This window comes from Delphinus delphis, chromosome 20 (assembly GCF_949987515.2).
Source record: "Delphinus delphis chromosome 20, mDelDel1.2, whole genome shotgun sequence".
Classification (NCBI taxonomy): Eukaryota; Metazoa; Chordata; class Mammalia; order Artiodactyla; family Delphinidae; genus Delphinus; species Delphinus delphis.
The window spans coordinates 13,802,843-13,830,823 of NC_082702.1; the positions used below are offsets into that span (position 1 = coordinate 13,802,843).

Here is a 27,981-nt window from a genome sequence, read left to right on the forward strand (position 1 = left end):
TGGACTTCAGCTCCTTTTTTCTCTGGACAGTAAGACATGTGGATGTGCAGCCTCAGACGGTGAAGTGGGCTGGTCTGAGTTCAGAGACCACCCTCAGAGAAGGGCGGAGCAGGGAAAGGTAGACAAAGGGAGCCAGAATCCTATGGACACTGAGGACTTCTGGATCAAACTGTACCTGAAGCCTATATTAACAAAGTCCGTAAATTACCATTTCCATATGGACCACTGAGTGAAATTTTTGCTACTTGCAACCAAAACAAAAATTCTAACCTCTGCAGAGCCCCCTCCTTAAGATAGACACTAGATACGTGTTGCCATTCAAAATATTTAACAACTAGTGTTAAACCTGGGCACTGAACAATCAGAACAGACTGCAGGTCATGGCAACGGGCCTGGGTCATGGAGGACCCCGCTGGACTGTCGGGAGGTCAGGGGCACTCTGGGGAGGGGCTGAGTAGGCAGGCACACAGAGAAGCCAGTATTTACCAGTTTGGCACAGAAGGATTTTGATATTTTATAACTTATGTGGCTGAGTGGTACAAACTAATTGAACATGAGTCCTCACAAGGTCCCGCAGCTGGTGTTGAAATGCAAAGTGAAAATTCAAGCAAAATGGGAGAAAGGCCTGGGATGAGCGAGCCACAGGTTGCATGTTCAAAGTGGCCCAGGAAACGAGGGATGAGGGTGGGTGGCAGTTGGGGCAGGTAAGAGGCTCAGGATATTGGCTTCTTCCTCAAGGTTTCCTTAGTGTCAGTCCTGTTCTCCCCTGCCACCTTGGAGACAACTCTGGAGATGCCCCCAGAGCTCTCCCCAGATTTGATCCCAGAGGTGTTGCTGAAGGCCCCGGTGTCGGAGGCGATACTGTAGATGTAAGATTCCCAGGCGATGATGTTGTTGATCTTCCAGCAGAGGACGTTGCAGACCTTCACCACATAGGGCGACAGGAGGCAGGAGATGACGTAGAGGATCACCAGACCAACGAACAGGCTGGCTGACACCTGCAGACACCACACAACAGGCATGGGTGGGCAGCCTGGGGGCCCCCATCCACGCAGCAGGGCAGCTCCAGGGCAGCCACTCACCATGAGGATGAGGAAGGCCCGCCTGGCACTGAGTGGGAGCCCGTGGATGTGCAGCTGGAAGGTGAGCTGGTAGTCGCAGTATGTGCTCTTGTCCACACCTCTGTTGGGGGATGGGGTTCAGGATCGGGGGAGGAGGCGGTCACCCCACAGGAAGCCCCTGAGCCCACCTGGGCCATGTGTCTGGCTCACCTATTGCTCACCAGCACCTTGAAGAAGAACTCGGAGGCAAAGATGCTGTGTGGAATGGTGTCATGGCACGGGGAGTTCTCCATACAGAGCCACCTGGGGGCCCAAGTTCAGGCACTTGTAGTACAAATCATGCCTAGCACGTGCCAATCCCTGACCTTCCCCTCTACCCCACAGACGCTGGGTGAGTACTAACTAGGTGCAATCTCCTCCCTTTCTCCCTGATTCACTCCTTCACCCACTTTAGCCAGTAAGGCTGACCGAACCCCTCCCAGGTGACAGGCTGTTCACTCATTCATTTCCTCACGTCTTTACATCTCCAGCTGTCAATTCCTCCGTTACTATGCATTCATCTAGATTGTGGATGGTATACCTATTAGGTGCCACCTCCTCATTTATTCTTTGCTACCTTTATTCCTTCATCCCACAAGTGAATCTGGAGCAGCTACGAGGTACAAAGTCACATCTTCATTCATATATTCAGTAAACACAGGTTGAATACCGAATAGGTGCAAGTTGGCTACTTTGTTCATTCATTCACTTCCTTCATTTGGTCATGGCATCATTTTCTTCCTTTCATTATTATTATTCCTTTCATTATTATAGGGCCAGTTACTGAGGCCCTACATGCTTTTTTTTTTTTCGGCGGTGCCTCACAGCTTGCGGGATCTTAGTTCCCCGACCAGGGATTGAACCCAGGCCCCCCTAGCAGTGGAAGCACTGAGTCCTAACCACTGGACCACCAGAGAATTCCCCCTATACTAACTTATTCCTTCATTGTTTTATTCATTCATTAATACTTCCATTCAAATGTCAATAAATGTCTACCATGGATGAATTAACTTGTTCATTGTCTCATTCAACAAATATTATTTGTCTATTCTGGACCTGGACTATAAGGGAGACAGACCCCACAGGAGACAGTGACAGCTCAGAGGGGTAAGGGCTGGGAAGGAGGAAGCACAGGCAGAGGGGTCAGGGTGAGAATGGGGAACGTACAAGAGGACATGAGAGCAAAACTGTCCCATCTAGAACAGTCAGAAAAGTCCTCCTGGTTGAAGTGGCATCTGAACTAAGGCCTGAAGAAAGATTAAGAGGGACCAGTCCTGCAGACAGAGGGTCCAGCTTGTGTAGAGATCGGTCTCATTTGAGGACCGCAAAGGCAGTCAGTGTAGCTTGAGGACCAGGAGGTCTCCCAGAGGCAGAAGGGATGGACAGGCCCGACAGACTGTAGGGGAGAAGGGGGCGTGCAGTCGGCCGGCACTCACTCAATGCCTAAACTGTTGTGGGACAAAATGTTGAAGGCTGAGTCCTCGGTAGTCGTTGTGTTTCTTGTGGTCCAGATGAGGCTGCCAGTCCTGTGCAGGAAGCGGTAACCTCAGTGGGGCCGGGGCCTCAGCGGGCAGAGGCCCCAAAGGGAGAGGGGGCAGTGGGCGGGATTGGGTGAGCGGAGCCTCCTGCCGTGGGCGGGGCCGAGTATGTGGGATGCTAGGAGCCTGGGCTGTGGGTGGGGCCTGAGACACCAAGATGGGCGGGGTTTGCAGCCCAGGGTTGGTCTGTGGCTGGGAAGATGCAGGGGCCTGCAGGGGAAGAAAGGCCGATTATGGGCCCGGCCCACAGGGATTACTTGTCCAGGGGGCTGTTGAAGCGGTAGATATCCTCCTCGCTGTATTCCTTGATGGTGTCCAGGGTGGGCCCGCCGCCCACCACCTTCAGCACGTAGCTGCCGGGAGCAGAGGTGCGCACGGACTGTCCAAAGTCCTGCATCACCTCTACCACCTCCACCCCCACTTCCTCCCCCCTTCTCCCCACCCCCCGACTCCCCACCTCACTCCTGTCAGCCGCTGGCTTGGCCACGACTTTACCTGCCCTGAAAACTGCCAGAGTCTCCCGTCACCAAATCTTGGATCAAGAAGAATGGGTAGAAGACTGTGGGGTCGGAGGAGTTGAGGCGGGGAGGAGAAATTAGCTCGGAAGTGGAGGATGGAGAGGGGAAGAAGGAGAGACGAGTGGTCCAAGGGGAAGAGCAGAGGGTGCTGGGGCAGTGAGCGGGCAGGGAGGAAAGGCCTGGGAGGGCAAAGTAGTGGGGGCAGAGGACACTGAACATTGAGAGGAGGGGGCTGGACACGCACTGTCGCGGAAGAGGAAACAGGGCATCTCGGGGTCGACGTGCACGCAGTCAAAGTAGTGTTTGTTCTGCAGGCGGTTGTACTCCAGCGTGTAGGTGATGTCAAAGGCAAGGCGCTTGCCTGGGGGGCAGCCGATAAGTACTGGCACCATCAGGTTGCCCTGAATGGGAGGAGAAAAGCCTGGCTCTAGGGGTGGGGCAGGGAAGACGCCCCTCCTCCCACACACACCACCCCTACCTGCCAGGCTCACTCTCACCAGAGGGCAAGGTGATCATTATTATGATCGTTAAAACAATAATAACTGCAAACACTTAAGCAGCTCTTGCTATGCACAAGGCACTGAGGAATGGCCTCAGTGCCTTACATATTCAAATTTATTTAATCCTCAAAACAACCTTGTATGATACAGACCATTAATATCTCCATTTTAGAGATGGCAAAAGGGAAGCACAGAGAGGTCAAGTCACTTATTAATTATCCAAAGCCACACAGCTGGTAAGTGGTAGAGCTGGGATTCAAACTGAGACAGGTTGCTTCCAACTGCCTCCAGAATAAGACATACAAAACCACTAACACCTGCACCTATGAAGCAAGGACTTGCAAGGTTGAGGGAATTCCCTGGCAGTTCAGTGGCTGGGACTCCGGGTTTTCACTGCCATGACTCCAGGTTCACTCCCTGGTCGAGGAACTAAGATCCCGCAAGCCTCGCAGCATGGCAAAAAAAATTAATTTTTAAAAAATAAAATAGGGCTTTCCTGGTGGCGCAGGGCTTTCCTGGTGGCGCAGTGGTTGAGAGCCCGCCTGCCGATGCAGGGGATACGGGTTCGTGCCCCAATCCAGGAAGATCCCACATGCCGCGGAGCGGCTGGGCCCGTGAGCCGTGTGGCCGCTGAGCCTGCGCATCCGGAGCCTGTGCTCCGCAGCGGGAGGGGCCACAACAGTGAGAGGCCTGCGTGTCGCAAAAAAAAAAAATAAAATAAAACAAAGGGCTGAGGTTGAGACTGAATTCTCAGACAGTAGAGCTGGGGGAAGCATGGGGTATATGAGGGAAGTAGAGCCCAGGATGGGGGTTAGGGATCTGGGAACTCCCGTGACATTGTCATTGGGAATGAAAGGCTTCTGGCCCATTCTGGGGGTAGGGCCCAAGGATTTCACCCAATTGTCAAAAGGACATGGACATCTGGAGACTGTGGGCTGGGCTTGATGTCTACCGCGGAGAGGCGTCGTGGCCACAGATTAAGCAGTTCCCATGCTCGCCTGAGCCAAAGACTTTACACCTATCAGCCACTGAATCACTGGGGCGTCTAATGGGCGTCTCAGATTCAATCTATCCACAGGCCACCTCTGTTTATGGCGCCTCACCCCTGCAAATTCAGGCTAAAAAGCCTTGACCTCATCCTGGAAACCTCTCTTTCTCTCACCCCCACATGCAGTCCATCCAGAAATACCGTTGTCTCTAAACTTCAAAATAGAGCTATTCCGTTCCCCAAACCCCCAACTCCTCTGCTCCACCCTGGCTGGCCCATTTCCTCCCTGCTCCCGCCCCTCCACCCAGGCTGTCTCCCACATGCAGCCAGAGGGACTCTGTGAACACCTGAGTTGCTCCTCTGCTCAGATGCCTCCCATGTGACCTGCCCATCACCGCTTTGACCTCATCTCTCTCCATGGTCCTCCTTGCTAGCCCTGATCCAGCCATGCCTGCTCCCTGCTGTTCCTTTAGTCTAACACATGAAACATACTCCTGCCTCCAGGCCTCTGCCATCTGTCCCCTCTCACTGACATGCTTTCCGGCACATAACTGCATGCTCACTTCCTCCCCTCCTTCAAGTCTTTGCTCAAATGTTTCCTCCTCGGCCAGGTCTTCCTTGAACCATCCTATGGAAAATGCTAACCTACCCCAGGCCCCTTGCTCACTACTGTTTTCTCCTAGCACCCATTGCCCTTAACATACAATATCTTTTATTTCTCTTGCTTATTATCTGACTCTCTGTTCTGGGTTGAATTGTGTGTCCCAAAAAGATATTAGGACCAGGGAAGTCCTAATTCCCTGGTACCTGCCCATGTGACCTAATTTGGAAGAGGGTCTTTACAGATGTAATCAAGTTAAGATGAGGTCACACTGGATTAGGGTGGACCCTAGTCCAATGACCAGTGTCCTTATAAGAACAGGGAAATTTGGACACAGACGCATAGGGAGGAGGCCTTGTGAAGATGGAGACAGAGATTGGAGCAATGCATTTACAAGCCAATGAATGTCAGGGGCCATCAACGACCACCAGAAGCTAGGAGAGAGTACAGAACAGATTCTCTCTCAGCACCTCCAGAGGCCCGCGAACCGCAAAAAAAAAAAAAAAAAAAAAATGGAGATGTTAACTTTGACTTTCTAGGGTTAAGGTAAAGACCTTAAAAATAATGCATATCACTAAGGATAGAAAGAAATTGTTATTGGGCCGAGGTCAGTCACTCTTCCTTGAATTTGACCCCAAATATTCCATGTGATCCAAGGAGTTGGGAGCTGTTACAAGCCCCCCCCCCTTTCTTTTTTTTGTGGTACACGGGCCTCTCACTGTTGTGGCCTCTCCCGTTGCAGAGCACAGGCTCCGGACGCGCAGGCTCAGCGGCCATGGCTCACGGGCCCAGCCGCTCCGCGGCATGTGGGATCTTCCCGGACCGGGGCACAAACCCATGTCCCCTGCATCCGCAGGCGGACTCTCCACCACTGCGCCACCAGGGAAGCCCGACAAGCCCCTTTTTTTAACTGCCCTGGGTCATACCAACCCAGGAGGAAGAAGCACCAGGGTCTGTCTCCTGGAGAGAGGGCAGGGAAGTGGGTGAGAACAAGGCTTCCTCTACCACTTATTAGCCCCCAGGGTTACTCTGAGCATTTTGTCTGCATCTCTCTGAGCCTCAGTGTTTGCCTCTATGCAAAGGGGATACTGCATGTGTAAGCAAGTGAAGAACCAAGGACCCAAAGGCTTGAACAAGGCGCATGTGAACAGGCAAAGGAAGAGCGAGGTATGAAGGAAGGGCCAAGCTGGCCCACATGCCGCCTTTGTGCCAATTGGAAAAAGAAGCCCTGTGTGGCAGATACTTTACTTCTCCCTGCAGAAAAGTATCAGAAGGAACATACAAGCTTGCGTGCAACCTACACTAAGCAGCCCTTTCTGAAAACACGAATGGATTAAAGGAGGGAGTGGGTGGCTGGGCGGGTGAATGATGAAATGAACGAGAAAGAAGAAATTAGGAAGGCATTCAAGGAATTCCCAGAAGGAGCCCTCAGGTTCTGCCCTGTTGAGACTCGACCCAACCCCTTCCCTCCCAGCACAGGGCCCAGTACCCCAAGTCCAATACTTGCATGCGGGGCCCCTGGTTCGTGTTCTGGAAGCAGTGCCCGGACGAGCCCACCACCTGTGAGTAGGAGATGATGACTGGTGGACCCCACGGGCCCAGTCTTTTCCCTCATCCGCATCCCTCCCCTCCAGGCTGGGAACGCACCTTGAGGAGCATGGAGGTTTTCATGAGGTGATGTCCACTAATGCCCTGATCAAAGCAAAACCTTTTATCACTGAGCGTAACCTGGGGGTGGGGGCAGAAATGAAGGGGTCAGCGGGCCAGCGGGAGGACCCAGGGACAGTTCAAATAACCGCGGGCTTCTAACAGGTCCACTGCCTCAGTAGCTCCGCCGTCACCTCAGCTCCTCCCCTCCACCTGGTCTCACCCAGAAAAGCACCGAGTTGCGATTAACAAGGACCTCCTCCTTCACCACCGCCTCGATGCATTCCGGGTCGGCCAGCACCACAGCCAGGCCCACCTTGCTCTGCAGCTGGAAGGAGGGGCCTGCTTGGAGCAGAGGGAGGGGTCAGGGCGCCGCACCCGACAGAAGCCCCGCCCCTAAGGCTCCACCCGGCCCCGCCCACAGACCGTGCAGGAGCTCCGGCTCCCGGGCCGTCAGGAAGACCGAGAAGCGGTAGCTGGTGCCCTTGTCCAGGAAGATGCGCTCGGGCAGCTCGTTCTCAGCCTTAAGGTCGTAGATCTTTTCGTAGCTGGCCATGTCAACGTGCACACTGCCAGCGCTCCGCCAGTTGCTGGCCAGGTAGAAGTAGTAATCCTGAGGGACGGGATGCGGGGCAAAGACAGTGCCCGGACAGGGGGACGGTGAGGGGGGATCCGGGCTCGGCCCTCCCACCGATTCGCCACCCTCTCCACGCACCTGGTCCTGCTTCTTGTTCTTCCACCAGCGCCAGGTGGGGTCGTGCACCGGGTCCGCATATGGCTGCGGGGACCGCCAGCACCTTGAGGGGGGCCAAGGGGCGTGCCCAGGCAGGCAGTATCCTCCGAGCCCTTCCTAGCCTCAGTCCCAGCCCCTGACCCTGAAATCGGCCTCAAGCCCCGCTTTCAGCCCGACCGCCACACCCCCAAAGCCATCCCCCGTGAGCCGTGCTCGACCCCCTCTCCAGCCCGCCTTAGCCTCGGACGCACCGAGGCGGCTCTGCTCTGCTCCGCCCTCCGCGGCGGTTCTCCCGGCCACGCAGGCCTTGCCTTCTACGGCTCTGCGGTCCCGCCTCACACAAGACCCGGCCCCGATGGCCCCGGCCGCCGCCAGGCGCCCACCTTGTCGTACTTCGAGTGCAGCCAAAGCAGGTAGTAGACGAGTCCCTGATAGACAGCGAGCGAGTTGTCGCTGTGGAAGCCCCCGGGCTCCAAGACACACGGCGGCTGCGCCCGGTAGCGCTCCTGGCGCGTGTAGATCTGCGGGTTGGGCAGGTCCCGCAGACGCATCACCGTGAAGGGGCAGAAGTTGGTGAAGGAGAGCGTCAGGTGGCTCCTGAGCGGCGGTAGTGGAGGACGGCGGCTGACTTTTCCGTGCGTGCACCAGGAGCCTCCGCAGGCCCCCTTACCAGCCCTGCGCTGCTGACTACTCAAGGCTAATCCATCCCTGCCCTTCCCCCTCAGCCTCAGCCCCTGGTGCCCCTGCACACGTTCACGTGGTCGGCCCTCGGCCGCACAGGCCAGAGTCCTGGACCGCATCCTAGACTCTCCCCCACCCCCTCCACGGTACTCCACCTCCAAAGTGTCCTCCCCCCTCCCCCCTCCCCCCGCTGCCTCCCTGGGCTCCTCTGCAGGTGAGCAAAAGGATCACTGCTGAACACAGTAAAATCTGACCCTGGAGCCCCTCCCCTTAGTCCCATGGTGGTTCCCCAGGCCCCTCAAGATGAAGTCCAAGTTCCTCCCTGTGACCACCAGGCTCACCTTGTCCACCCCGCCACCACTGCACTCTAACAGCACCGCATTCTCTCAGTTCTTTGATCAGGCAATCTCCTTTCCTCCCCGGGGCCTTGGCACATGTGGTTCTCCCTGCCTGAAACACCCTGCCCCATGCTATCACCTGGTCAATTCTTCCTCACCCTTCAGGTCACAGCTCATGCACCTCTTCCTCCTTGAAGCCCTCCCTGATGCACCCTGTCCCCAGGCTGGGTCAGACCCCTCCTTTGAGCCCAGCGGTTGGCACTGGGGATGGCTTGATCTCCACCCCACCCCCACCCCCCGAATGGGAGCTTCCCACAGGCAGCGCCTAAGGCTCTGACTGCTGCTGTGGTCCAGTATCTCCTCACCCTTGCCGCTCCAAGAGGTAGTCGTTGCTGATCTGCTGGTACATCAGAAGCTGCTCCACAGGCACAAGCCTCTTGACGAGCCTGCCCTGCTGGTTGTCTATAAGGTACACCAGCTGCAGCGAGAAGGCAGGGCCACATGAGCGGTCCTGCAGCTTCCCCATGTCTCCCCCATAGTCCCCCGCTTAGCACCTGGTACAGTCTGTGGTCTTCGTAGAAGAGGGTGACCATGGTCTCATTGGGGGCGTAGAGAGAGGACTGCTGCATCACCTGTAGGCTGACGTGCACCTCCCAGCCCTTGGATGGGAACAGCTTGTACACCTGGTAGCTACCCTCCAGGAGGTACCAGATCTGGGGGTGAGACAGCCGGGTGTGTGTGTGTGAGGGTCATGGGCCCTGTGACCCCCACCTCTCGCTCTGCCGAGTGTGAGGGCCCCATTCCCTGAGGGGTGAAGCCTGGGAGTTCACCTCCAGCTGGGATCGGGTAAGCCATCTCTCTACTTCCCAGACCCAAACACCTGTGCTTACAGCCCTCACTCGCCATGATAAATTTCTTCAGTGTTTTAGTCTGCTTGAGTTTCTATTACTTGCAATGTAACCATTCCTAATATATACACTCCCTGGAGGCCTGGGATCCAAGGAATGAGCCCTCGTTTTTCCTTCTCACTCTTTGCACCCTCCCCTTGGCCTCAGTTTCCCATCTCTGCACTATTGCCCACCGTCTCATCCCCCAACACATTTTGCTCTAGATCTCACCTCCTCCTTAGCTTCGACCTGGAGGATCCCCTCCAGCCTCCAGCATGTCCCCCCTCCAGGTGGCCTCCTCTGTGAAGCCCTCACTGACACACACACCCCCAGACCGGGTCTGAACTTCCATAGATGCTGTTTCCGCACTGCAGCCCTGGCTGCTCTGAACCATCACAGTCTGGGAATGAGTCCATCTTCCCAACTGGACTGGGACCCTGTGAGGGCAGGGCCCAGGACTGATTCATTGGCCACTGTGTCTCCAGCACTGGATCAATATTTATGAACTGAACTGCACGATGGAATGAAAGAGGACCCCCTCTGGAAATGACATCATGACTCTGAGCACAGGTTTTTCACTCTGCTGAGTGACTTTGGAAAGATACTTATCCTTTTTGAGTTTGAGGGTTCTCAGCTATAAATGGAGCTTTCGTTGCCCTTCCCCTGGGTCCCTGAGGACGTTCCCTCTCCTGGGCCCCTTTACCCTGACAGGGGAAGAAGGGAAACCCTTGGGATTTGGGGGTGGGCAGAAAGGAAGTGGGGAGAGGGGCAGGGCAGCCCACCTCCTCAGTCTCTGTGACAATAGCCGTGTCCCCATAGAACGAGTTAACCAGGTACTTGATGGACAGCTCCTTGGGGAAGTCCGCCAGGTAGATGAAGTTTTTACTGTTATAGCTGCAGGGGCAGAGGTGGGAGGTAGGGGCACCAGGCAAGGCCCTGGGAAATATCTGCTTCCCCAACTAGGCCTGACACGATGCAGGAACCATTTACTCAGTTCTCCACCAGCCTTGTGAGAACACGCAAAGGAGGCCTGGGACTCTAGTTTCTGCGCCACACTCCAAACCCTCTGGCTGACCTGCCCATCAGTGAACAGGAAGGTTCAACCAAACTGGCAGTTTGCCAACAGCCCATGGAGTTGGCTCTGGGACCCCTGGATTCCTGAGGGGTGAAAAGCATCCTTACCTTTCCCCAGACAATGCCGTTCTATTGTTCACATAGGTTAGGTCCTCATATCAGGTTTCATCTAAGAAAGGGCTCCCAGCTTTAAACTATCAGCTTCCCCCATCCCATCTCTGCCCACCCCAGCTCATTTTTCCCCCATCACAGTCCTGGTAACTTCTGGACTTGGGCATACTCTGAAAACTTGGTGACTTCAGAAAGGACCCCCACCCTAGTGGGGTTGGGGTGGCCAAATTGTACCCGGCCGCATACCTCTGCAGGAGGAAGTTGCCCCAGATGAACAGCAGGTTGTTATACGGGTTGTAGGACATGCCCTTGGGTACCATCGGGAAGTTGGTGTAAGACTCTGTCCCTAGGACCATCAGGAACTCCAGGCCTCGAGCTGGCAGGGGCAGAGGCAGAGTGGACACAGCAGTGAGGTGGGGTCACTTGGGCCCCTCCTAACCTCCCCCCCACTTTTTCAGCCCCCTCTTCCCTCCCCTCCTACCGTCAGGGATGAATTCCGGGATGGTGTAGAGGACAACCAGGTAATCACTGACTACAGGTGGGGAAAACACAGCAAAAATCTCCTGAGGCCCTGAGCTTTCAAGACCTGAAACTGAGCAGGTCCCCAGCTCCCCAACCCCTCCCCAAACCCTCCAACAGCTTCCCGTTTGGGCCTATTAATCTTTAGAACTTCTTTATGTGAATAATAAAAAGACACTTCCTCTGAGAGGATACAGTCCTGTTAGGGCGGAGGACCTGCCTCCCTCCTCTGACTCCTTGGCTGGGGAACACCAGGCACAGCCTCAACAGCTGTACACGGCAGCCCTATTCTCACTTCATCAAATCAAATCAAATCTCCTCACTGTGAGCCGCAAGGCCCTTCCAGCTCTGGCGTCTGCCCACATCTCCAATCTCCCTCCTCCCCTTTCCCCTCTGTTCTAGTCTCATTGACTTCCTCTCAGGCTCTTCAGCCCAGACGGCCTGTTCTCCACCACTGCCCCTTACCTAGCAGTGGCACGAGCAACGTTTCCCTCCAGCTGTCTGCTGGGCACAGATTCCAAAGGATGGGCCCGCAGTTCACACTCCGAGCTCCTGCCCCTTCCCGCTCAGCCCCCTGCCCCCGCCGTGGCGCCCCATTTACCCAGGTCATAGCTGACCACCTGGAAATACTTCCTGGTGGAGGGGTCTTCGATCTCCACCAGCAGCAGTAGATTGTAGTCACCAGCAATGAATACGGCCCAGGTTATGGAGCAGTTGACAACTGGTAGGGAAGGCAGAAGTCCAGAGCAGCCCCCAGATCCCGTCCTTCTCCATAGTCTCTGTGACTGCCACATCTATCCCAGTGACTCTCCACCCATCCCCAAGAAATTGCCCATCCTGTCCTATGACCTCTCCCACCCTTCGCTGCTCTCCCACACCTTCGATTTCCCCCCAACCCCCCCAAACCCACCCCACCCCCTGCCCACTGCAGACCCATCTGGGAGCTGGGTACCTAGTATCCCACTGCACACGGACCGCTGCCTGGGCAGCAACTCGAAGGACACGCGGCCATCTGCAGAGCAGGGCAGGTCAAAGCTCAGGCCCTTCCCAGCCTGTCTGGCACCCCACCACACCAGCTCTCCAATTATGCCTGTGCCTCCTTCTTAGTCCCAGGATTCCCTGGGGCAGCTCTCACCCAACTGGCCTTTCAGTCATTCACAACTGGCCTATCAGAATATGTCTGCCAGGCTTCCCTGGTGGCGCAGTGGTTGGGAGTCCGCCTGCCAATGCAGGGGACACGGGTTCGTGCCCCGGTCTGGGAAGATCCCACATGCCGCGTCCGCGGCTGGGCCCATGAGCCACAGCCGCTGAGCCTGCGCGTCCAGAGCCTCTGCTCCGCAACGGGAGAGGCCACAACAGTGAGAGGCCCGCATACCGCAAAAAAAAAAAAAAAAAAAAAAGAATATGTCTGCCTGGACTTCCCTAGTGGCGCAGTGGTCAAGAATCCACCTGCTAATGCAGGGGGCACAGGTTCGAGCCCTGGTCAGGGAAGATCCTACATGCCACCGAGCAACTAAGCCCATGTGCCACAACTACTGAGCCTGTGCTCTAGAGCCCACGAGCTGCAACTACTGAGCCTGCGTGCTGCAACTGCTGAAGCCCGCGCGCCTAGAGCCTATGCTCCACAACAAGAGAAGCCACCGCAATGAGAAGCCCACACACTGCAACGAAGAGTAGCCCCCGCTCGCTGCATAGAGAAAACCCGCACGCAGGAACGAAGACCCAACACAGCCCAGAATAAATAAATAAATAAATTCTTTAAAAAAGTTTAAAAAAAGAGAATATGTCTGTCTCTGGTCACAGTATTTGGCTCAGGTCTGAGCATGTGACCCAGAATGGGCCAATCAGAATGCACCCTGGGATCTGTGCCAGAGCCAGTGGGGAAGAGTCCACTCTCACTCTCTCGGGGTGACTCAGACTGGTGGGAGATGTGAGCCCCAAGTTCCTGGAGGCCATCTCTAACCCTCGCGAGGGGAGTATCTATCTGAAAATGAAGCCAAATCACAGGGCTAACAATGATAAACCCTTGAACAGTACCATGTCCCTAGCACTCTCCTAAGACCCTATATATGTCTATTTAATCTTTATATCAACACGATGAGGCAGGTACTAGTTAGTACTATCAGCCCCATTTTGCAAATGAGGATATGAGACCAAAAAGAGAGGTTAAGTCACCTATCCGGAGCCGCCAGTGACTTGAGCTGGTGTGTTAGAGCAGTCTCTCTCCAGAACCCGTGCTATAATCCCTATGCTATACTACCTTGCCAAGAGACAGAGTCCTGAGGATATACCCTGTAAGCCCCTGGATCCAGCTATGCCTGACGTTGGCTCCTGGTCTTTTCACTTATATGTCTACACATTTTTTATGCTTAGACGATTTTTAAAAAATTTTTTGGCCATACCGTGCAGTATGTAAGTATCTTATTTCCCCAACCAGAGATCGAACCTGTACCCCCTGCAGTGGGAGCCCAGAGTTTTAACCACTGGACTGCCAGGGAAGTCCCTGCTTAAGTGATTTTTGAATTGGGCTTCTACCCTTTGAAACCAAACACATTGTGAAAGATACATAACACACCCCAAGCCCTGCCCCTACAAAGGCGTAAGCCCATATCGACTCACAGGGAGAACCTCCAGCCTGGGACCCCTCCTGAAGGAATATGGTGAGGGGTGAGGGCCTGGGGTCAGAATTCTTAGAAGTGAGAGGGTACGGAGGTACCAGGTACCAACCTTACCCGTGATGGTCCCAAAGTGGACGTAACCTTCGTGCTTGCCAGTGGTGAGGGCCATGACATACTCGGAGCCATTGCTATGGAAATGCACAGGGCACAACTTCTTGATGCACTCGTTAGCCAGGACACGGACCCATCTCCCTGTGGGGGCCAGCACAGACATTTGGGCCTGGCACCTGCGCCCCCATCCACATTTTCCAGGCCTTAATGAGCCTGTTATCTGTCTTCTCCCACTGGAGTGACTGTTCAGTGTGGCGTCTGAGGGGCCCTTGGTATAGGGCCCCAGCTGCCTTTGCGAAAATCCCCCCACCCCCGCTCACACTCTGCCCACAAGGTTCAGATTGGGCTGACCCCACTCTTCTATTCCCCTGGCCAGAGGATGGATTCTGAGTTGGGCATGTGACCAAGCTGGGCAAATCAGAGACAGTTCTCAGCCTGCAACCGCTAACAAAGAGATATTCTTTCCTGCCCCCCACCTCCACCCCCGGCATAAAAGCCTGCAGTTGCTGGATGGAGTGGGGGCAGTACCACAAAGATGGGCCTAACAGCTGCAGTGAGCCCCGAGATCCAGCTGTCCCTGAAAACAACATGCTCCTGAGTTTTCCAGCTATCTAAGCCAATAAACACCCGTCTTTGACTTAAATCTCTTTTAACTTGGTCCTTCCCACTGTCAAAGTGCCCTAAGAAAGAAAGGGAGAAAAATAAAGCTGTTGGGAACACTTACTAACTAATGAAATATGGGTTACAGTACAAGTTTCTGTGACTCTGTAAGTTGACATCTTTCATTTAGATAGGGCAGGGGCAGAAGGTGAGAAGAACTAGGGCTTTGGTATCATTTAACAGATGAGGCTGAATCAGAAGTCTCTCTTTTTCCTCTCTGATCAATCTCCCTCATGGCACTGCCTCTCCAACGGCCCATCTCTGTTTCTCTCTTTGTACGTCTTTTATCTGACTCTCTGACTCTCTGCCACTCCCCAACCCCACACATTTCTCGTTTGGTATGCAACTCTCTCCGGTTTGTCTTTCTCTCTCTGCACGTGTGTGTGTGAGTGCGCGTGCACCCCAGTGTCTTGCTCTCTGCTCCCTCCCTTCACTCTCACACCTCTCTCTGCCCTTAGTTGGTTCACAACTCCTGGGAAGGTCTGGATGAAAGCCTCACCCCAGCATATAGAGGGTAGGAGGAGGCCCCTGCAGGGCGGCAGCGATGCTTCAGGGGCTTGGGAAGTCCCTCCAACATCCCCCTCCCCACTCATGGAAATTCCATTCCCAGGCGTCTCCAGTGATGGATTCACTGAGGTGCCCTCCCTGGGGCTCCAACAGGCAGGTCCCCTTGCCTAGGATGCCAAGGACACACGGGTATGTGACCTGGCCAGGGCCCCCTCACCGCTGCCACGGTTGCTTTCGTGGAGTGTGGTATAGGTGCCCGTGAAATAGTAGATGAGCTGGTTCTGCCGAATGAAGAGGGTGCTCTCGGTGGCGATGGCATCATAGATGGTAGCAGTGAAGCTGGTCTGGGGGCAGTAGAAGGAGCCTACCCAGCAACTGTCAATGCTCAACTGCAAGGGAGTAGAGCCGCTGGTAAGCAGGTGGCCTTGGTCTCAGCCCCTGTGTCCTCCCTTGCCTCGAGGCACCAGCTCTGACAACTGCTTGGAATGAACACATGCGGCTGCCCCCAGGGTCCCCTCCCTGCGCACACTGCAGCAGCATCTTGGTGGCCAAACTTCCCCTGCAAGCAGGTGACCCAGGCCAGAGGCAGTTGGGGCTTTCTGTGCTCCCTGGAGTTGGGCAGTACACAGCATACTCAACAGTGCTCAGCAGTCCTGGTTCTCCGGGCCACAGTCAGGGCTGTACTCACGTGGATCCAAAAGATTCTAAGTTTGCCCGAGGCACACTTTTAATAATCCTATTCTATCTCGAACACGATTGGCTGTCAGGCTGACACCATCTGAACTTATGACCAATCACCAGCACTGGCAATATCACTAACAGTGGGAAAGTACCACCAATGAAGGGCCTAAAAGATTGAGTCTACCCAGGATCGAACTGGGCCCCCTGCAGTGGAAGCATGGAGTCCTAACCACTGGACCACCAGGGAATTCCCTGGTTTTTGTTTTTGTTTTTTTTGCTGTACGCGGGCCTCTCACTGTTGTGGCCTCTCCCGTTGCGGAGCACAGGCTCCAGATGCACAGGCTCAGCGGCCATGGCTCACGGGCCCAGCTGCTCCGCGGCATGTGGGATCTTCCCGGACCGGGGCACGAACCCGTGTTCCCTGCATTGGCAGGCGGACTCTCAACCACTGCGCCACCAGGGAAGCCCTCTTTTTTTTTTTTTTTTTTTTGAGTCTAAGTTTAACCAAGTTTCTAGAGCTCGCTACCAGTTTATAGGCAATATAGGGTGTTACGGACAGAATTTATATGTTGAAGCCCTAGCCCCCATCATGACTGTATTTGGGCCTTTAAGGAGATAATTAAGGTTCAACAAGGTCATAAGGGTGGGGCCCTAATCCTATCAGACTGGTGTCCTTATAAAAAGAGAAAGAGACACCTGAGATCTCTCTCTCCACTCATGCCCACAGAGAAAAGGCCACGTGAGGACACAGTGAGAAGGTACTTTCTGCAAACCCAGGAGAGAAACCAACCCTGCTGACACCTTGATCTTGGACTTCCAGCCTCCAGAACTATGAGAATATAAATTTCTGTTGTTTAAGCCACGCAGTCTATGGTATTTTATTATGGCGGCCTGAGCAGACCAATACATAGGGTCAGAGGAACAAGTTGTAATCGATTTTGTGAAGAAGCAAACAGCCAAATTCTATGGGACAAAAGGCCTGGTTTCTTAAATTGCCTGAAAAAATGTAGGGTATTAAAAGACGTAACAACTAAATGCAACGTGTGGGTCCTGATTCAAACAAAGCAACTGTAAAACACATTTTTGGATCATTGGGGAAAATTGACTATGACCGGGTTAGATGCTATTAAGGGGTTACTGTTAATTTTGCTGGGCATTATAATGGCATTGTAGTTTTATTTCTTAAAAGTTCTCATGTGGGGCTTCTCTGGTGGCGCAGTGGTTGAGAGTCCGCCTGCCGATGCAGGGGACACGGGTTCGTGCCCCGGTCTGGGAAGATCCCACATGCCGCGGAGCGGCTGGGTCCGTGAGCGTCCAGAGCCTGTGCTCCACAACGGGAGAGGCCACAACAGTGAGAAGCCCAAAAAAAAGTTCTCATGTGTTAGGGATACTTCCTCAGTTATTTCCAGAATTTACAGGTGAATGGTATGATGGCTGGAATTTTCTTTAAAATATTCCAGGGAAAAAAAAATAGTGGGATTAAAAAAAAAAGGCAAAATGTTAATTATTGAAGCTGGGTTCATTATACAATTCTCTACTTCTGTGTTTGATTGAAATTGTCCACTAAAAAGTGGAATTTTTCACTAACTTTTCCAATAAAAAGCATATATCAAAGTAACACTCTGAGTTCTGATGCTGAGGGAAATTTCATCAAGTTAAGGGTAACAAGTACATTCTCACTTCCCTACCCTATTCAGCACACAAAAGATTTCTACAGACTACAGACATTGTTGCTGTGCCCGGTGAAACTAGCCTCTACCCTCTCAATGTGTCATTTTGATTGGTTGTCATACTTCATCTATTGCCCTGTTAATATTTAAAGTGCTGCCTCTGTTTTCTGGAAGAAATACTTGGAAATTTTCTTTGTTAAACCAGAAAAGGATCATCACATCTCCCTTCTCCCACATACGTGAGAAAAAGAAAAGCTGTGAGTCAGCTGGATTTCTTATTTGAGCAGAGCTTGAGAGTTCTGACTCATTTAACTCAAAAAGCAGCATGGTGGGTGTCTCTGGCCGCAGTGATTGAGTCAAGGTGAGCAAATGGTGAGCCACACCAAGTGGAAGGAATCTTGGGATTTGGGGGTTAGAGGGTAATGGGAAAGATCTTTCCCACTGGATGTGGGCCTGAGATGCAGCCTTTGCAATTCCAAGGACAGAGATGTTTGAGCATAAAGTCAATACAGAGGAACCAGGTCCGAGAGATGGAGAGAGAGCAACTCAGTCTTGGTGACATTGTTTGAAATCCTGGGTCAAGCCGGACCTGAAGTCCTGAATATTTTGGTTACACAAACTTACAAATTTCCTCTTCCATTTTTGGCAGGTGGCTAGTTGGGCTCCCAAATCTCTTTCTCCCATATTCTTTGGTAATTGAGTTTTAGCAGGGCATGTGCCACCCAGATAGAAATTATACTTCCCAGCCTCCTTTGCAGTTGGATGTAGCCAAGCAACTAATTCCTCAGTAATGGAATGTGAGTGGAAGTGAAACTTGCTTAAGAGAAAATAGCTTGCCCTTCATTTCTGCCCCTTCTCCTTCCCAGTTGGCTGGAATATGGACGTAGGCATGACCCAGCTCTGATCACACTGATGAGATCAACACCTGGGGCCTAGAGGATGGTAAAGCAGGAAAATAGAAGGGACTGTGGTTTCTCACTTCTGAACTGTTTGGGGAATGAGCAACAGCAACTATTTAAGCTATTCTCTCTCAGGAGTCTCTTTGTTACAGGGTTTTTTTTTTTTTTTTTTTTTTGGCCACCCAGCTTGCAGGATGTTCCCTGACCAGGGATTGAACCTAGGCCATGACACTGAAAGCCCAGAATCCAAACCACTAGGCTACCAGGGAACTCCTGTTACAGCATCTAAACCTGACCAACTCAGGGCCGAAGAGAGCCGTGTAGGGGGAGGATTCCTATGGGACCCTAGGGGCCGTCTAGAAGGGAGTGGTGAGGTGAAACAAGAGGAAGGAAAACAGAGAGGAGACAACAATATGGGGAAAATCCCTGTGATTAAAGAATGAGAATAAGTAGGCTTCGATTTTGGAGTGATGGAAACTTTTTGGAAACAAGAGTTGGTGGTTGCACAGTATCAATGTAATCAATGGTACTAAATGGTTCACTTTAAAGTGGTGAATTTTAGGGACTTCCTTGGCGGTCCAGTGGTTGGGACTTCGCCTTCCAGTGCAGGGGGTGTGGGTTCGATCCCTGGTCGGGGAGCTGGAATCCCACGTGCCTCGAGGCCAAAGGGCCAGGGCATGGAACAGAGGCAGTGTTGTAATAAATTCAATAGAGAGTTTAAAAAAATGGTCCACATCAAAAAAATCTTAAAAAAAAAAAAGTGGTGAATTTTATGTTTCATCTTGATAAATTAAAAAGAAAAAAAAAGAACAAGGATGACTGAAGTTCAAATTGCACTTTTCATTCTCATGACATAAACCGCCTTCTCTGTCCTCCAAATCTCTTCAGCAGAATCCACATCGGCCACATACTTCCTGTGGGTGTGTTTGGGTCAGGAGCGTGAAAACTGAGCAAGGTCTGGAAAGACTTGGGCCAGAACCGAGAGAGCTGACCCAGGACAGGGAGACTGTCAATGAAATGAGATCAGTAGAAGCCGGAATTCATGGCCAGAGGGACCTGAGAGAACATTAGTCCACATGGGGTTGTCAGAAATCACGTGCGGGGCTTTCAACCTTAAGGGGAGGAGGCTAAGGCAATCTTTTGGGGTTGCTGTCTGCACAGCTGTTATCTTGGACACAATTAACAACCAGCATCTTATCCCCCCAACCTGTGGCAAAGCTAGCCTGATTTCACTCTGGGGGAACCATCCTTTCTCTGCCTCTTGTCTCGGCTGCCGTCCTCACTAGGATGGATCTCATGACCTGTGCTAAGCCAGCTGTCACATTCCATTCTTTTGGGACACATGACTCAAGCTGGGCCAATCAGGACAAAGCAAACAAATTTCAAGGGTTTTTTGTTTGTTTGTTTGTTTTTAAAGTTATTTGGGAAACAGACGCTCCCTTTCTCTCTGCCTGGGAGTTGGGATGATACGAATCACACTGAGGATGGAGTTAATCCAGAAGAAGTGGAACCGAAAGCTGGAGTCCTCATGTGAGCCCTGAATCAAGCCAGGCCTGCAGGCTGAGCTGTGTCTGGGCTTTGCAGTTAGGCACACCTACTAAATCCATTTCTCTGCTTAAACCAAACTGGTTTGCAGTTCTGCCTACAGCTGCAGTTAATTCAAACGTGTTTGTCGTTCACACCAAAAGAACCTTGCTTCAGACACTCCTTCCCTGTTCTGGGAATAATATAGGCTCACAATGCTGAACTTGAAACCCTAGGGGCCAGACGTGTATCGAAATTCAGAATTTTCCAGTTTAGAAGGTAAGATGGCACATATATACCATCCAAACCCCAGTGGGGTCTGGGGCAACACCCCATAATCAAACTCCTTAATATTTCTGCAGGGCAGTATCTGAATAGTAACACTAAATGGAATGCATAAAGACTAAAAAAAGTAGCCTTTGTTAGCTCAGGTCGGAGTTTCTCAACAAATACATTTTAGCCCTAAACTTCTGAAAACGCCGTTTCAAAGATTTTGGATTTCAGAATTAGAAATGGTGGACCTATAAGTAATGATAGCTTTGACTCACGTAGTGCTCATTCTGTGTCCGGCTGACATTAATTTATACCATCCTCGCAATGGTCTGTGAGGTAAATATAAGTATTGCTCCCATTTTACAGATGGGGAATCTGAGGCCCAGGTAAAATGACTTGCCCAACATCACACAGCCAGGAGGTGGCAGAACCAGGACCTGAACCCAGGCTGTCTGGTTGCAGTCTTAGGTCTTTCATTCATGCTATTTGCCTCTCATTGGTGGTAGGTCTTTGGGGACCTTTCTCTGGTCCCAGGCCCCCCCACCATTTTAGGAGCTGAGGCCCAGACCACCATCTGCCCTACATCAACTCACCTCCACGAGAAAGAAGTCCTTGAAGTTTGTGTCAGTCAGCAGGATGGCCTTCTCCTCAGGGATGCCGCCCAGGATGAACACAGGTGCCTGGTCCACAGTGTACCACAAGGGCCTCGACGGGACATTCACAAAGTACCGGGGTATCAGATTGAAGAGCTGCGGGGCAGGGGCAGGAGGGCTGCTCAACACGCCCCTCCCTTCCCTCTCCCACGGTTCCGTCTATTTGCCCCATCGCCTCTCTGATCTCATCCCCCAGCACTCTCCCTCTCACCCACTCTCTCCCGGCCACATGGGTCTCCCGCTCCTCAGAGCCTTTGCACAGACTGCTCCCTCTGTATCCCCTGGTAGCCACGTGATTCCCTTTACCCAAATGCCAAGCTTCTCAATTACGCCTTTTTTTTTTTTTTTTTTTTGGCCACGCTGCGCGGCTTGTGGGGTCTTGTGGGATCTTATATCCCCGACCAGGGATCGAACCTGGGCCCTCCGAAGTGAAGGCACAGAGTCCTACCCACTGGACTGCTGGGGAATTCCCACCAGTTATGCCTTTCTTGAGCATTCCATTAAACACTGCCGTCCCCTCCTGCACAGACCCAGTTCCCCTCACTCTGAATTCTCTCCAGAGCACTAACTACCTTTTAACCTACTACAGAATTTACCTGATTTCATGTGTACTGGTTTGCTGTCTGTCTCTCCCACTAGAATGTCAGCTCTAAGAGAGGACAGGGGTTTGGGTCTGTGTGTTCACTGTTATGTTCCCATGGTGCCACACTGTGTGCTCAGGAAGTGCCTGCTGAATGAATGAATGAATGAATGCACTGTGGTTAAGAATATGGGTGCAGGAGTCAGGCAGACACAGTTTCAAGTCTCGTTCCATGTGTACATGCCGAGAGCCTGTGGGCAAATGGCTCCACCCTTTTGGGGCCTCAGTTTTCTCCTCTTTAAAATGGGTATGTGAGAGTACCTTCCCTCACAGGTCACTGTCAAGACCTAATGTGATTGTGCATTTAGCAGGGCACGTCGCCAGGGGGCCAGCACACAGTAAATGCTCTGTAAATGGAATCCGCCGCTCGTTTGGGAAGTACTCAGGGCCCCAGCCTACTGTCTTTAACCCCCTCTTCTACCCTTCCCACCATCCGGGCCCCCCTCACCTCATTTCCCACAGTGAATCGGAGTGTGTTGTCTCGCTGTCTCTCCAGGAAGCCGTTGATATTCACCTGAAACCTGGCGGTGGGTGTGGGGCATGCATTCCAGCTCCTGCTACAGCTCACTGCCACCTCCCTGTCCAGTTCCCTCCCTTTGGGCTCCTCCTGTCTTCTTTGGGGATCCGGGGATTAGGAAGCCCTTCCCAGAGACTACCCCCTGCCCCAGGTTTGGGAAAGGGCACCTTTTATTGGGAATGAAGGGCCCCAGGCCGTTGCTGCTAACGTCCACGCGCATGACCACGCTGCCGTTCTTGATGGGCATGGGTGTGTACCAGCTCATGAGACACACTTCCTCTGCATTACACCTCTCTGCTGGCAGGCAGGGGGTACTGAGGCTGCTGGGGCCTTCCAGCAGCAAGCCCCCGAGGCCACAGACCACTGGGATCCCCCTGCAACTCCCCACGCCTCCCCTCAGCCATGGACCCCACTGGGGCCTCTGTGTGGTCCCATCTAGGCCAAGCAACCTGCTGACGCCTCCCCAGGCCCCCCTCCAGGTCAGACACCTCTGTGAGGCCCCCAACAAACCCCCACGCCCACCAGGTCAGAGGCCCCTTTGATGGTCCCAGCCTCCCCTCACGGTCATGAACCCTGCTGAGGTCCCTGGCAATGCCCCCGCATGCCCGCCGTGCTGTGGCCCCGCCAGGAGCCCTCCAGGCCCACCTCTGCTGCGGAAGGGGGCTGCCTCCATCTGGATCTGCAGCTGCTCTATCTTCCAGCGATGGAAGTTGACTGGGGACTGGAAGGTGACCAGCACCACCGGCTTCAGCCCCGTCAGGTGGCCCTTGCGGACCAGGGCCTCAGAGGACTGAGGGCGAGATGGCCCCACAAGTGTGTCCTTAAGATAGCCTGTGGGTCCCGCTGCCTTGACCTTACCTTTACTAGCCTGTCTTCTCCCTGGGGCTGGGTCAGGAGAGCAGACTCTCCACTGAGGGAAGGTTAGAGAACATGGTTTAGGTTTGGGGCTGGGGCAGGGGATGGGCCAGGCTAGGAGATGAGCAGAAGTGCTTTGGGCTGTGGAGGGAGTCAGGAGGTCTTCCTGGAGGAGGCGAGTCCAGAGCAAGGTCCTCAGACAGAATTTGGATGTAGGGAATGCATGGGGAAAAACAGCATGGGATAAGCAAAAACGTAAAGGTGGGAGTGCCTAGCACCCAAAATACTAGCAGCCTCTTCCCTCACTTCAGGGATTTCAAGTCCCATTCTTGAGGCTTCTACCCCACCCCCTACCCAGAGAAATTAGAGTCTCTGCCATCACCACCAGGTTTGTGGGCTGGGGCCTGGGGCTGAGGGTGGGATGGGGCAGTTAGACAGAAAGGAACTGGGGAAGAGGGTGACGGGGCAGCCAGGGACAACCTCCCAGAGATGCCAGGATCCTGGCTGGGCTAAGAAGGGAGGGCAGGGCTTGAGCGGAGATGCAAGGAGAAGATAGGTGTTCTAGGGTATAGAACAGCATTAATTTTTTTTTTTTTTTGGCCACACCGTGCGGCATGCAGGATCTTAGTTCCCCAACCAGGGATTGAACCCGTGCCCCCCGCACTGGGAGGGCCCACTGGACCACCAGGGAAGTCCCTAGAATAGCACTAGCAAAGGCTTGGAGGCATCCCCAAGAGACAGCTGTGCTCAAGCCACTGTGGGCAGGGGTGTGGGGGCAGCTGTGAGATGCGGGCGGGAGATTTAACGGGTCTGACCCCTTTTGCACAGGCCTTCATCCTGAGGAATGCCTAGGCCGGGGCCCTTTCAATCCTGTCCCCTACACCGGCCTCAGCCCTGCCTCAGGGTTTCCAATCATAAGGTAGCAGGTGCTGGTGGGCGGGGACCTCCTCCCCGTCAGGGCTACAGTGGCCTTGACCACCCTGGTGCTGTCCACCCTCAACTCCTGCCCGGACTGAGCATCAGCCCCCTCCCTGTCTCCTTGCTGCTGCCCTGCCCCCCATTCAGCCTGTGAACACCCGAGTCCCATCACATCCCTCCTCTGCTCAGAACCTTCTCATGGCTCTACCTCACTCAGGGGGAAAGCCAGGTCCTCACTATCTCCTCCCACTCTCCCCCTCGCTCACTCTCTTCCAGCCACACAGGCCTCTGGTCGGTTCCCCATACACACTGGCTTCCGTCCTGGCTGTTCCCTCAGCCCAGATGTTTTCCCCAGTTCTCCGCATGTGTGTCCCTCTTCATCATTCCAGTCTCTGCTCAAGCTTTTCAGAGACCTTCCCCAACCACCCCAGCTAACACCCTCCTTTCTGACATATCACCTCATTTTATTTTCATCTTTGCACTGATTACTGTAATAAATTATTTTATGTATTTACTTGCCAATTGTCTGTTTCCCTGGTGGACTGCATCCAGAAGAAAAACCTGGCCACGTTGTTTATCATTGTACTGCCTTCCCCACCCCGTTGTGAAAAAAAAAAAGAGGATCTGACTCAGAGCAGGTGTTGCATGAACAGAAAAAGGAATTCACAGATAAGGAGAGAAGGCTCATGGAGTAAACTCTCTGCCCAGGGTCACACTCTAGAAACTTGTTGCTAGCATTCACTGAGCCCTGTCTATGAACCAGGCACTGTGCTAAGTGCTTCACACTTATTTAAGCATTTTATGAAGTGGGTATGATCATTATTGGACCCTTGTTAAGGATGAGGAAACTTTGGTACAGAGAAGTTAAGTAACTTGCCTGAGATCACACAGCTATTATGTAGCAGAGCTGGGATTTGAAGCCAGGCAGCCTGGCTCCACAGCCCAAAGGATTCACTATCATGCTATACTTCCTCCAAGTAACGTTAGCTAATGGCAGATTCAAACCCAGGTCTGTAGCCTCCAGAACTTCAGTTCTAGACCACAACATTCTACTGTCCTCAGAAAGCTTACTTGAGCCAAAACAGTCTTAAAGAAGAACAAAGTTGGAGGACTCAAACTTCCCAATTTGAAAACTTAATACAAAACTACAGTGATCAAGACTGTGTTGTACTGGCATATGGATAGACATATAGAGCAACGGAACAGAATTATACCCAGAAATAAACCCTTATATTTATGGTCAATTGATTTTTGACAAGGGTGCCAAGACAATTCAATGAGGAAAGAATAATCTTTTCAACAAATGGTACTGGCATAACTGGATATTCACATGTAGAAGTTGGACCCCTACCTCACACCATATACAAAAACTAACTCAAAATGGATCGTAGGCCTACACGTAAGAGCTAAAACAAACAAACAACTCTTAGAAGAAAACATGGAAGTAAATTTTCGTGACTTTGGTAAAGCCTTTTTAGACAACACCAAAAGCACCAGCAACAAGTGAAAAAAAATGATAAATTGGACTTTATCAAAATTAAAAACTTTGGTGCTATTGTATGATACGTGAATTATATCTCAATAAACATAAAGCTTTTGTGCTTTAAAGGACATCATCAAGATAGTGAAAAGACATGGAATGTGAAAAATATTTACAAATTATATATCTGATAAGGAACTAGTATCCAGGATATAAAAAGAAATTTTACAATGCAACAGTAGAAAGACAAATAACCCAGTTTTTAAATGGGCAAAGGAGCTGAATAGACGTTTCTCCAAAGAAGTTAAATGGCCAACGAGCATATGAAAAGATGTTCAACATCTCTAGTTACGAGGCAAATGCAAGTCAAAACCACGCTGAGATACCATTTCACACATACTAGATACTAGACATACCAGATGGCTATAATCAAAAAGATGAGCAAGAGCAAGTGAGGATATAGAAAAAACTGGACGCTTCATACATTGTTGATGGGAATATAAAATGATGTGTAGCTGCTTTGCAGAACAGGCTGGCAGTTCCTCAGAGGAGAAACAGAGTTAACATATGACCCAGCAATTCCTTTCCTAGGTATATAGTGAAGAGAACTGAAAACAGATGTTTACACAAAAACTTGTACAGACATGTTCATAGCAACATTATTCGTAACATCCCCCCTCAAAAGTGGAAATAACCCAAATGTCCATCGATTAATGAATGGATAAGCAAAATGTAGCACATCGATACAACTGAATATTATTACTCAGCCATAAAAAGGAAATACTAACGCATGCTACAACATGGAGAAGCCTTGAGAAGAAGTCAGATACAAAAGGCCACATATTGTATGATTCCATTCTTTTTTTTTTTTTGCGGTACGCGGGCCTCTCACTGTTGTGGCCTCTCCCGTTGTGGAGCACAGGCTCCGGACGCGCAGGCTCAGCGGCCATGGCTCACGGGCCCAGCCGCTCCGCGGCATGTGGGATCTTCCCGGACCGGGGCACGAACCCGTGTCCCCTGCATCGGCAGGCGGACTCCCAACCACTGCGCCACCAGGGAAGCCCCTGATTCCATTCTTTATATGAAATGTCCAGAATAAGCAAATTCATAGGGGAAAAAAGTAGATTAGTGGTCTCCAGGGGCTGGAGGGATGGGGGTACAGGGTTTCCTCTTGAGGTGATAAAAATGTGCTGGGGGGACTTCCCTGGTGGCGCAGTGGTTAAGACTCCTCGCTCCCGATACAGGGGGCCCGGGTTTGATCCCTGCTCAGGGAACTAGAGCCCACATGCTGCAACTAAGGCCCAGCGCAACCAAATAAATAAATTAATTAATTAATTTAAAATAAAATGTGCTGGAACAAGATAATGGTGATGGTTGCACAACTTTGTAAATATACAAAAAACTATTGAACTGTATCCCGCAGCTTGCAGGATCTCATTTCCCCAACCAGGGATGGAACCCGTGTCCCCTGCAGTGGAAGCTCAGAGTCGTAACCACTGAACCGCCAAGGAATTCCCGAACTGTATATTTTAAAATAGTGAATTTATGGTATGTGAATTATATCTCAATTTTTTTTTTTTTTTTTTTTTTTTGCGGTGCGCGGGCCTCTCACTGTTGTGGCCTCTCCCGTTGCGGAGCACAGGCTCCGCGGCCATGGCTCACGGGCCTAGCCGCTCCGCGGCATGTGGGATCCTCCCGGACCGGGGCACAAACCCGCGTCCCCTGCATCGGCAGGCAGACTCTCAACCACTGCGCCACCAGGGAAGCCCTATATCTCAATTTTCGAAAAATATTTTCTTCACTTTATTGAGGAAAGTGTTTTGTTGTTGTTATTTTGTTTTGTTTGGCCGCGATGTGGGGCATGCGAGATCTTAGTTCCCGGACCAGGGATGGAACCCGTGTCCCCTGCAGTGAAAGCGCGGAGTCTTAACTACTGGACCGCCAGGTAAGACCCTATACGTCAATTTTAAAACATGGAAATAGAAAGCTTACTTGAGCACCAACTATGTGCCTCGTGGGATACTGGGAATTTTCTTGAATCTTTAAGGTCCCTAGGGTCTGGTGGTGCCACCGCTATTCAAATGTTAGAGATGGAGAAACTGAGGCCCCAACAGAATGAACCCACCCCCTCTGCACCCACTCACCTCTCCCTTGCAGGAGTAGTTGATCTTCAGGTAGTAAGGAAAGCCCAGGTATGTCTGCAAGGAGAGGGTGGGCAAATGTCCAGAGCCCAGTGGGGTGCAGGTCCAGGACCTCTCCCGTTTGCCTGACACCAGTCCCCTCACCTCGTCCGGGTCGATGGGCGCGTCCACTAGCTGGCTGAACACTTTGTCCACTGTGTACAAGGGCTCTTGATCGACGAAACGATCGCTCGCGTCCTTCTTGCCTACTGTCTCAAAGTTGTTCAGGACAACTTGCCAGGTGCACTCCTGGGTATTCTTTATCGCCCACAACCTCCACGGTGCCAACAGCACCACCAGCAGTGCCCACAGCGTCTGCAGGACTCGGAGCCTCGGCCACGCAGGGCCAGCAGGGGACATCTCGGGGCAGTGGATAACGTGGCTTCAACCTGGAGAATGCGGAGGTCACCAGCCTGCAAGACTGTTCTTGGTAGGCGCCTTCTGAGATCCCGCCTCGCTCCGGTGCTTCGTCCAGTCCCTGCTCCTGGCCCCGCCTCTGCTCAGACGCTCCACTCCTACTTTTGCTCCTCGCTCCTCTCCCGCTCTTGCTCCAGGCTCCA

The 27,981-nt window shown here is 52.3% G+C and overlaps 1 protein-coding gene across 1 annotated transcript; it reads right to left on the reverse strand.

Annotated features, from left to right (window-relative positions):
- Positions 1–494: 494 nt before the first annotated feature.
- On the reverse strand, positions 495–27,971 carry CATSPERG (cation channel sperm associated auxiliary subunit gamma). Its single transcript, XM_060000606.1, has 27 exons — positions 27,527–27,971; positions 27,386–27,439; positions 22,634–22,778; positions 22,156–22,282; positions 21,920–21,992; positions 20,772–20,927; positions 15,349–15,520; positions 13,968–14,105; positions 11,837–11,956; positions 11,198–11,248; positions 10,963–11,092; positions 10,314–10,425; positions 9,199–9,357; positions 9,010–9,122; positions 8,009–8,222; positions 7,608–7,670; positions 7,319–7,505; positions 7,116–7,234; positions 6,893–6,973; positions 6,749–6,805; positions 3,401–3,557; positions 3,134–3,197; positions 2,896–2,991; positions 2,537–2,626; positions 1,272–1,364; positions 1,083–1,182; positions 495–998 (listed from the first exon to the last, which is right to left on the reverse strand). Exons 1-27 carry the CDS (start codon positions 27,779–27,781, stop codon positions 714–716), a joined length of 3,411 nt encoding a protein of 1,136 aa, XP_059856589.1. The 5' UTR covers positions 27,782–27,971; the 3' UTR covers positions 495–713.
- Between the last annotated feature and the right edge of the window lie 10 nt (positions 27,972–27,981).